At 38.0% G+C, this 10485-nt stretch overlaps 1 protein-coding gene across 1 annotated transcript in view; it reads left to right on the forward strand.

Annotated features, from left to right (window-relative positions):
- The window catches only part of Mfsd14b (major facilitator superfamily domain containing 14B), a 43059-nt gene extending 34869 nt beyond the window's left edge, over positions 1-8190 (forward strand). Inside the window, exons 9-12 of the mRNA XM_051194119.1 lie at positions 320-432; positions 2620-2717; positions 4456-4598; positions 6424-8190. Coding sequence (XP_051050076.1) covers positions 320-432; positions 2620-2717; positions 4456-4598; positions 6424-6672 — 603 coding nt within the window. The 3' untranslated portion in view covers positions 6673-8190. The remainder of the gene's footprint in view (positions 1-319; positions 433-2619; positions 2718-4455; positions 4599-6423) is intronic.
- Positions 8191-10485: the final 2295 nt, after the last annotated feature.

Genomic DNA, 10485 nt, shown 5'->3' on the forward strand with positions numbered 1-10485 from the left:
GCTTCATTCATTAATCAATAAGAGAAACATATTTACAGAATGACATCTCCCATCAGCAGCGCACCAGTTAGATAGGTTTCTCGGAAGAAGGTCAAAGGCCCTAAGCCCTAGGTCAGCACTAGAGCTCTTGAACTCTAACCCTGAAGAGTTATCACTATTGCTTGCCCTTGGGGGTTATAAACAGACACGTGTGTCCTTAAAAATCTTTGGGTGTCAGTGAGTGAACTTCACTAAAAGAGCTTATGCTCTTAATTTGAGTTTATGGTCAAATTAATGTGTGTTCCTTTGGCTTCTCAGGATTGTTTTCTTTCCTTTACAGACAGTCTTCCTTAGCAAATTGATGAGTTCACTAGGGAATAAAAATACTGTCCTCCTTGGCTTGGGTTTCCAGATGCTCCAACTTGCATGGTATGGTTTTGGATCTCAGGCCTGGTAAGCCTCCTGTAGTTCACATATATCAAAACATACAGATAAAAAGCAATGAATATTAACAGATGTGATGATCCTTAAAGGAGCTAAGTCTATTTGATTATGTTAAAAGAATGTTTTTTTGTTTTTTTTTTTCACTTGTTTGATATCTTCAGCATTTCACCCTTGGGGCAGGAGTGGAACTAAAAGGATTCAAGATAATTTATAAAGATTTCACTAAATCTGGAGTCATTGCTTAATTGAATTTGTGTTGTCATCCACCAGTCCTCTGTCTCCCATATACACTCTCCCTCCTTTCTCTCTTCTTGAGGGTAGGTGGGTTTTTGAAACAATAAAAAATTATAGCCCAGACTGGCCTCAGACTTGGAGCAGTTCTCCTGTGTAGGCCTCCTGAATGTTTGCATTTTAGATTTGGGCCACCATGTCTGGGTTTTGAGAATATCATACATGCATATATATTTTCATCAGATATATTCCCCATTTCCTCCGTTCCACCTTTTCTGCTGGGCCTACCACCACTTTTCCATAACTTCATGTGGATTTTTCTTTTTAAACTCACTGTGTTCACTTGGTACTATTTGTATATGCAGAAAAAAAGATAGGACATCTACTGGAGCATGAGTAATAGCCTCTCAGGGAATGCATACCCAAAGAAAACTGACACTCCCCACCTCTTTTCCCCAGAAGCCATCAGTTGTCATTAGCTCCTTTGATGGAGGTGAGGGGGGATGACTTTATGAGCCCCTCCTCAATTCATGCTGGTATTTTGGCTGACTGAATCATGTGCATGTCTTGCTGTGAGTTCATGTGTGCAACAGTGCTATCACATCTAGCAAATACTGTTTCACTGAACATGTCCACTACTTCTGGCTGTTAAAATCTTTCAATTTACCTTTTTTTGAATGATCCCTGTGCCTTGTGGGAAGGAAGTGTGATACAGATGCCCCATTTAGAGCTGACCACTGCAGTCTCATATTCGTTGTACTTCTGCTTCTTAAAGAAATGTATCTACTTTCAGGATATAACATATAATCAACTTAATATACTTAAGTAGTAATATAACTATCATAAAATAAACCAGTTGGTGAACACCAGTATCTCCTCCAAAGTGATGTGAGTATCCTGAGTCGATTTTCTTTTAAGTATTCATATTTTAGCTCCCTATTGATAAAAAGGAACACAAAGCTCTGAGTTCCATTTTCTTGAATGGCAAGTGTTCTTATGTACCTTATTGCCGAATACTGCAGTTTCAGTCCCCATTTTAGACATGAATTAGTCCTCATTTGCATTCATAAATGCTTTATTGGTTAGAGATTAGTTGAGAATCAAATATATGAAATTCTGAATTTTGTTTATTTGAACCATTCATTCTGTGTTAATATTTTGCCTAAGATTAACTAGGATGATGATTTTTGGGGGGACGGGGGGATGGTGCGGATCCTGTGAACTCTGGTTCAGTATCTAGCTAATCTAGTCAAAACACTTTAACTGTTAAAAAGACTTTATGATAATAAGACTTTTGATTGTCAATAAAGAGTACCCCCCAAGGAAGTATGGCCCAGTGGGGCACAAGAGCCTTTGGACCTACCTTAACTCTCAGACATTGCTGTGACTCACACCTAAATTTTTTTTTTCTTTTTCTTTTTTCATTGAGAAAAGGTCTGAAGCAAATAGTCTTTGTTCATTCATTTGGTAACAGACAGTGCTGTCAAGCCTGACAGACCACACAGCTCAGGGGTGATTGTAAAAGGTGAATTTTCAAGAAATGTAGAAAGTCAGAGAAGATGGAGATGTGTATTTATTTAAAGCAAGTAGAAAAATAGACACCTTTTTAGAACTTGATGCTACACTTGGAAATGACAATGGGGCAACCTGGGAGAAGAGATTTTGAAAGAAATAAGGAAATAAAATATTTTTTGATCAGTCTTAGTAGTATGAATTCTTTCACACAGAGACTTACATTGTATTCCAGACTAGCCTTGAACTCATGCTGTTTCTTCCTGACCCTTTAAGATGCCGAGATTTCTGGAATTACTGAGGAAGCATTGCCTTGTCCAGGAAATCTGTATTTAAAGAGGGAAAAATAAATAAAATGGAACATGAGGAAATACAAAGCATGCACTGTTAACACTCACCATATTGATCAAAAGTACCTTAAAGCCTTACTACAGCCTTCCTTAATCTTTTCAGGATGATGTGGGCAGCAGGTACTGTGGCTGCCATGTCCAGCATTACATTCCCAGCAGTTAGTGCCCTCATCTCTCGGAATGCAGAGTCAGATCAACAAGGTGAGATATGTACCCCTTGCATTTTGTTCCTTCAGCTGGAACCTCTCTTCCCTGAAGTATGACATCCTTTATTCTCCATAACAATAACAATTGGTCACAAGGGGCCCCTGCCATAGAAGCATACCTGCTTATTTTATGAAATACAGAAGTTCTACTTTCTTCCTTGCTCACACTCACACTTAGCAATCCAGACTCAGTCATTCAGGTTATAGTTAGAAATAGAAAAGATCCATTCCTAATCTCAATTCTGATTGCATATTGCTATCAGAATTAACCAGCTTATAGTCTTATTTCAACATATTTTTATTAAATAATAATAACAAATTAGCAGTGTAATATCTACTTAGTCACTAAAAGTTAACTTGAAATAATTCAGTCTCAGGAGCTTAATTTAAGAAATAAATCTTTGAAGAGATGAAGAAACCTCTGGTTGTTAGTAATTGGATATAGAGAGAGATGAAGTAAGTTAGAACTGCTGTATAGAAAGCAGACTTTATTCTTCCTTTCAATGCCTGGTTCCTTTCCAGCCATTTCTGTTGCCAAAATTAACTTTTTCTCTAGTGGCCCACCTTACTAGAGTCAGGAAGCGGGAGATTTTTTTTTTTTTTTTTTTTTTTATCTCATTGTAACATTCATTTGTATTATAGGAAAGTGGAGAATTTTAGAGGATGTGTTTTTGTGTATCTATGTATAAAACAACACAAATGTACATTTTGGTTTGGTTTATTGCCAATATCAAACCCAGTGCCTAGGATTTAGTAGGCTACACCTCTATCCCTAAAGGGAAATTTTTTAATCCTTTTTTTGTTATTTGTTTTTGTTTTTTGAGATAGGGTTTCTCTGTATTGCTTTGGAGCCTGTCCTGGAACTAGTTCTGTGTACCAGGCTGGCCTCAAACTCACAGAGATCCACCTGCCTCTGTCTCCCGAGTGCTGGAATTAAAGGCGTGTGCCACCGACACCTGGCTAATTTTTTAAATTCTTAAGAAGACTTAAAAATTTCAACAAAAAATAAATTTTAAAAACATAGTTTATTTATCATTACACTTATTTTCCCACATAAAGAATTTGCTGCTGTATGTATTTTTAAATTAATGGACTTAAGTGACACCCTGTTGTCACCCTTAACTGCAGTGTTAAGTATGGATACTATCATACTTGCCTGTTTTTGACTTACAGATATTCATTTCATATGTTTCAAAACCATGTTCTGCTTATCATATTAGAAAGTTGAGATACCTAGAAATTGGCACATCCATAATTTTTGAGTGGACATCTGCAGGAGATGGGAGGTGCTGATGGCAACCCAAGGCCAGGGGGAGCCTCTTTGTATTTATTCACATGTGACCTATTTTTATTGTACATGAATAATAAATGAGCCAAGTCTTAATCCATAGAAAAATTGAAATTACCTGATAAGGAAATAATAATTTGATATTTTTTGTATTTCCCACTAAATGGTAGATTTAGTCCAAAAGGTTTTCAGAAACTGAATTCATTTTTTCTCCTTATAGACTTCAGTACAGAGAGAACTATTAAATAGACATATTTGTATAAGGAGTGAAAATATGATGAGCTCTAATGACTATAATAGATGCTATAAGATAATTAGCCTAAACTATGATGGCACAGTACAACCAAATCTGTGTGTTATAATGTGATGGAGAGGACTAGATAAGCTCCGTATATTGAGGTACATTTCTAAGAAGACTGACTCCCTTCTCATTGTTGTGGTTTAGGAGTTGCCCAGGGGATTGTAACAGGAATACGAGGGCTATGCAATGGTCTAGGGCCAGCACTATATGGCTTTATATTCTACATGTTCCATGTTGAACTGAACGAGTTGGGCCCAGAATTGAATTCTGATGAAGATCCCCTACAGGTAATTTGGTGATCTGTGTTATAATAATGGTTATGCTTGATTATAGCATAATCTTGTAGCTTTAGATTCCTATTTATTTATTATTGTTTCATTTGACAGCAGCAAATTCTGTGTTCATTGCTCAGAATCAGAAAGAATTAAGAACAGAGTTAATGTCTTATATGAAAAAAGTATGTGTATCTTATTTAGATTATCTTTTTACTTATATAATCACTATGAATAGTATGCTGTTATCTGGCCAAGTTTAACCTAAATAAGATACGAAATTACCTAAAAAATCCAGCTAAAGAGACTTAGGAGATAGCTCAGTTGGTAGGTGCTTACCTAAAATGTATAAAACTCAAAAGTGTGATTGTGCGTGCTTGTAATTGTAGCAATCAGAAGATAAAGGCGGGAGATCTTAAGTTCAAGGTCATTTTCTTGGCTACGTAAGTTTGAGGCCAGCCTGCCATACAACAGAGCCCGTCTTTAAAAAAAAAAAAAAAAAAAACCTAATGTGCTTCCATTTTTAAAAAGAGAAACATTTAGTATGAAGTTCTGTACAAACCTGAAATTATTAATATTCACATGTGGAAATGCATGATCTAAGGTTACAAGATAAGATTAAAGATTACTGCTTCTAATTTTAAAAAGAGGCGTGCGAGAGAAAGATGCCATGTGACAGCAGAGCTCATGTGGAGGGGAAAGGGAATGGGGAAAGGCAGGAGGCGAGGAGGACACTGGCTTGGAGACAGGAGCAGCAAAATAGAAGAGAGAGACAGAGACAGGCAGAGAGAGAGAGAGAGAGAGAGAGAGAGAGAGAGAGAGGAAGGTATGTAAGGCCCTTTTATTAAAAAGGAATATAGTGAATTTGCACAGGTTGTGCTCTTAGTGGCTGCAGCTGAGGGCATGTCATTTCAGAGTCCCAAGGACAGGGCAGTACAGATGCCTGAATACTAACAATTACAAAAAGAAAATGACTGCTTTTATAAGTTTATAGGTTATTGCCCTGAGTTATTTTCTAAACACTAAATTCTATTAGAATTTGCCTTGATTAATAAAATACAAGCTTATTTAAAAAAACAATTAACTATATAGTGGCTTTTTAAAAAAATCATTCAGAACTAGCTTGAAGTTAAAAAAAAAAAGTGTCTAATTATGCTGCTATGCTGGTATAGTAATGTATGCATATGATCCTGATAGCAGAAGGGTTGTAATGTCAAGACCTCTCTGGACTAAATAGCACAAGACTCTGTCTTTAAAAAACATAACACTGAGTTGAACTAGAATCCAGATGCAGAGGGAGAGGACAAGACCAGGTTGCAGAAACACATAGAGACAGCTGACCTGAACAAGGAGGAGCTAACGGGCCCCCAGACTGATAGCTGGGAATCCAGCATGGGACTGACTCAGACCCCGTGAACATGGGTCTCAGCTAGAAGTCCTGAGCAGTCTAAGGAACCTCAGACAGTGGAACCAGGATATATTCCTGGTGCACAAAAGGACCTTGCAGACACATCCCCCATGAAGGGATACTGCCTTAACCTAGAGACAGGAGAGAAGTCCTTGTCCCTACTTCAAATGACTTGACAGATTTACATGACCCCACCTGGATGGCATTGCCCTACATATGGAATTGAGGTGGGGGGTGGGAGGGGAGGGTGGTCAGGGTGCATGTGAGGAGGTAAAGAGGGATGGAGGAGGGAAGGAAGAAGGGGGAACTGGGATTGACATGTAAAATAAAAAGAAATAAAGAAATAGAAAAAAAAAACAAAAACAAAAAACAAAATGAAACTTAACCAAACTTCTGTCTTTATTTGTATTGTTTTTGTTTTTTGTCCATCAGGGAGCTTTCATCCCAGGCCCGCCATTTTTATTTGGAGCATGTATAGTTCTTATGTCTTTTCTGGTTGCCTTATTTATCCCCGAATACCGTAAAAACAGTGGAGTTCAAAAACATAACAACAGCATCAGTGGCAGCCCAAGCATCCCTCCTGAACGGGGCAGTGATGAGGACATTGAGCCATTACTGCAAGACAGCAGCATCTGGGAGCTCTCCTTTGAAGAGCCTGGAAATCAATGCACTGAACTTTAACCCATCACTAAAGGAAGTTCTACAGACACCATCTCTGAGAGCCATGGAGGAAGCTGCACCACTTGGAGACTTCATGGTGCTGGAGGAGCAATGCTAGCAGCATCCTTTGGGCCAAGTTAAATACTTTTCTCATGCCTCTGCCCTTCACTCTTCTGCCTCTTTCTGTTCCTTTACTCACATTCTTTTCCTTCCTGTTTATATATTCTAAAAAAGATTGAAAATGCTTCACAGAAAATAATATGAAACTCTCAAGGTTATGTGGAATCTAGACTTTAAAACTTCAATAGAAAAATCATGTCTGATAGGAAAGGTTGTCTTTCCTTCAGTAACTAGAATAAGAGTGACAGCAATTTTTCTGTACCCTTTTAGGTAGACAGTGTGGAACTGCCTTCTTTCATTCTCTTTCTGTGAATAATTTCGTAGTCCATAGGTGTTGATGAGTGGCCATTCTTAAGAGTCACTTGGTATCAGGGATCTACTGACTTTATCCAAAGTTCGGATGTAAACCTAGTTTTGCTTTCCCTTTATTTTCGTTACTTCTTAAGCTTCTTGAAAATGAACCTTAATAGTGTTGGTCAATGATCACCTTTATTAGCTAAAGGAAATTTTTCTTAGGACATTCAAATCATGTTGAACAAGCAGTTCAGATTCTTGATACACAAAGTGATTTTACAGAAGAAGAAGAAAAGTAAAGCCTATAACCCAGCTACTTACAGATTATAGCAGGAGGATTGCAAGTTTTGAGGCTAGCCTCAGCAACTTAGTAAGATCCTATCTCAAAGCAAAACAACCAACCATGAAGCATTCTAGTGGTAACAAAGAAATCCAAGTATACTTCAAGAAAAGTTTTTATTGTTGTTTTGTTTAAACAATTTGAACATTCCTAAAAGGGGGTGAGAGTAACAGTAATGGATGCTCCTTCCCATATCTCCTGTGCCCTACTTCTGTTTTCCTCACCATACTCCTGCCTTAACTGTTAATGTAGAATGTGTTTGTTTTCAACTAGTCTGTATCTCAGTCTTTTTTTCTGAATTCAGAATCTCATGGAAATGCACACATCAAATTCCCTTAAAAATACGAGGGTTAGTGAAGCTTGGTTTCATGATAAGTATCTTGCTAATTTTTGAGATGTTTTGTGGACAAAGAAAATTTTACAGATTTTATATTTTGCTGCACAGTAAATGGACCATTAGCTAGGGTCTATCTTTAACAAAGCACTCCTTTGAAAGTTTTATAGGTATGAAAACATGTAGATATTTGTAAGGATTTTAATTTTTTGATGGGGGTGCTGTGTAAATCTTGTATTTATAAATAATGAAGGCATTGACAGAAAAAAAATATATACAACTTTTATAAAGGATTGTGTACTGACTGAATACATTTAAAGGAAAATATATTTTGAAGCCTGTTCTGCAATGAACAGATATAACATATCTTTTTATTATGCTGTTGGTTTTTAGGTTAAGCTTCTTAATACATAATAAATTTTCAATGGATACTTACATGTCTTAAAAACAAGTTCTGTCATTGCTCTTTTGGGTTCTTTTTTGGGTAGCTATCAACATAACTGAGTTAGTAATCCTTCAGCTAATTAAAAAAATACTTTTTAAAAGATGGTTTGAATAGTTCCTTGAAAACCTCCCATTAAATGTAAGTCATAAAAACAATGCTGCTATGGGTGTAGAATTATCTCTTCTGTTCCTAATAGGTAAAAAGTATTTAAAACAAAACAGGAGGTTGGAGACAATGTTTGCTGCTCTTGCTGAGAAGAGTTCTTTTCCAGCATCCAGCACTCATATTGGGAGGCTTACACCACTGCAACTCCAGCTCCAGGGAATTCGATGCCTTCTAAACTTCATGGGCTCTGTACTCATGCCCACAAATCCACTCTCAAGACACTCCCAATAGAAATTTATTATGGCTTGCTAGACACCTTTTTATCGCTACCATATATAAAACTTCTTAGAAATCAAGACCTTCTGCCTAAGGCCACTATTCCTAATACACTGTTAGGTGTCAGGTCCTGCTAGATACTACCTGTGTTAGTCAGTTTCTATTGCTTCAGTGAAACATCATGACCAAAACAAGTTGGAGAGGGAAGGGTTTATTTGGCTTACACTTCCACATAACTGTTCATCATTGAAGCAAGTTAAGACAGAACTCACACAGGGCAGAAACCTAGAGGTAGGATCTGATGTAGAGGCCATGGAGAGGTGCTGCTTACTGGCTTGCTCCTCGTGGCTTCTTATAGAACCTAGGACCACCAATTCAAGGATGACACCACCCACATTGGGTCAGGCCTTCCCCCATCAATTACTAATAAGAAAATGCACCACAGGCTTGCATATAGCCCCATCTTATAGAGGCATTTTCTCAACCGAGGTTCCTTCCTTTCAGATGACATTAGTCTGTGTCAAGTTGACATAAAACCACCCAGCACAATTGACCTCTTGTCAGTTTGACACACAAATACATTACCATCAACATTAAGCCACAACCATTCCTTTCGTGTTCATTTCCAAGATCTTACATTAAAAATATAAGTAACTTTAAAAAATCCAAATCTTCACAAATTCAAACATGTTAATAGTTCAGTGTCTTTAAAGTAGCCAATCTCTTTTAAAACTCAAAGTATTTTGAGATGTGATGTCTCAACTGGGGGCTCCTGTAAGATTAAATAAGTAAATAAATACTTTCTTACTTCAAGAGGGAAGAACCAGGACACAGTCAACAATCAGAGGAAAGCAAAGCTCCAAAAGAGTAAATAGCACAATGTTTAATGTCTGGAGTTCATGCTCAACCTGGGCTCCTCTAAAGGACTTGAGTCACTTCTCCACCTCCACTCTGTAGCACACACAGCTTGTCTTATGAGCTCTGGCTGGCTCCACCCCACTGCTGCAGCTGCTCTTAGTGGTCATCCCATGGTACTAGCATCTCCAAAATAATGGGATTTTGTAAATGTAGGTTTTTCTCCTGCCTGTCAGTTCCCTAATAACTACTCAGTGGCTTAATATTAATTATAGTTGTTTGGTCAATAGCTCAGGCATGTTGCTGAATAGCTTTCACAATTAACCCATTTCTGTTATTCTATATTTTAGCATGAGGCTCGTTGCTTGTTACCTCACATCTTGCTTCCCCTGCATCTACATAGTGTCTTCCTGACTCCGCCTTCTTTCACTCTGTATGTCTGTTTGGATTTTCTGCCTGGTTTTATTCTGCCTGGCCATTAGCCAAATCAACATTATTCATCAACCAATAAAAGCAGAAAACAGAATGACATCCCACATCAAGGTCTTCTGCTGTAACTGGGCAGCAGGAGTCCATCAGGGCCGATGGCTGGCAATATATATGGAATATGGGCTAGGGGTCAACAGAACTTGATACCTAAAAATTTTATGTAGCGGAGATGGTATCCAGCAGAGGTTGATGTTCAAGTATATGTGGAGTGGGAGGTGTCCTTCAAGAGTTTGTATGTTATGGACACACCCTCTACTATTGCAGCCCCATATTCACTTCTGGTTTTCATTCTCTATGGCTACCCCTCTTCTGGCACCCCATATAAACTAAGTATTAAGCCTTACTGGGACACTTACCACTGTAGCTGTACCACTACACTCTGGATACCAGACCCTATTGGACAACTTCACCCCCTCTCCCCCACTCTCTGCCAACTGAAATACACTGCTAGTTATCAGGCCCTTGATGGCAAAACTTCACATATACTAGATTCAGACCTACCACATCTTCACATATACTACAAGGTAAGAGGCCCTTTGGGCCACTACCATTTCAGATCAAATATATTGCTAGGAA

Source organism: Phodopus roborovskii, unplaced genomic scaffold (genome assembly GCF_943737965.1).
Source record: "Phodopus roborovskii unplaced genomic scaffold, PHOROB, whole genome shotgun sequence".
NCBI classification, from domain to species: Eukaryota; Metazoa; Chordata; class Mammalia; order Rodentia; family Cricetidae; genus Phodopus; species Phodopus roborovskii.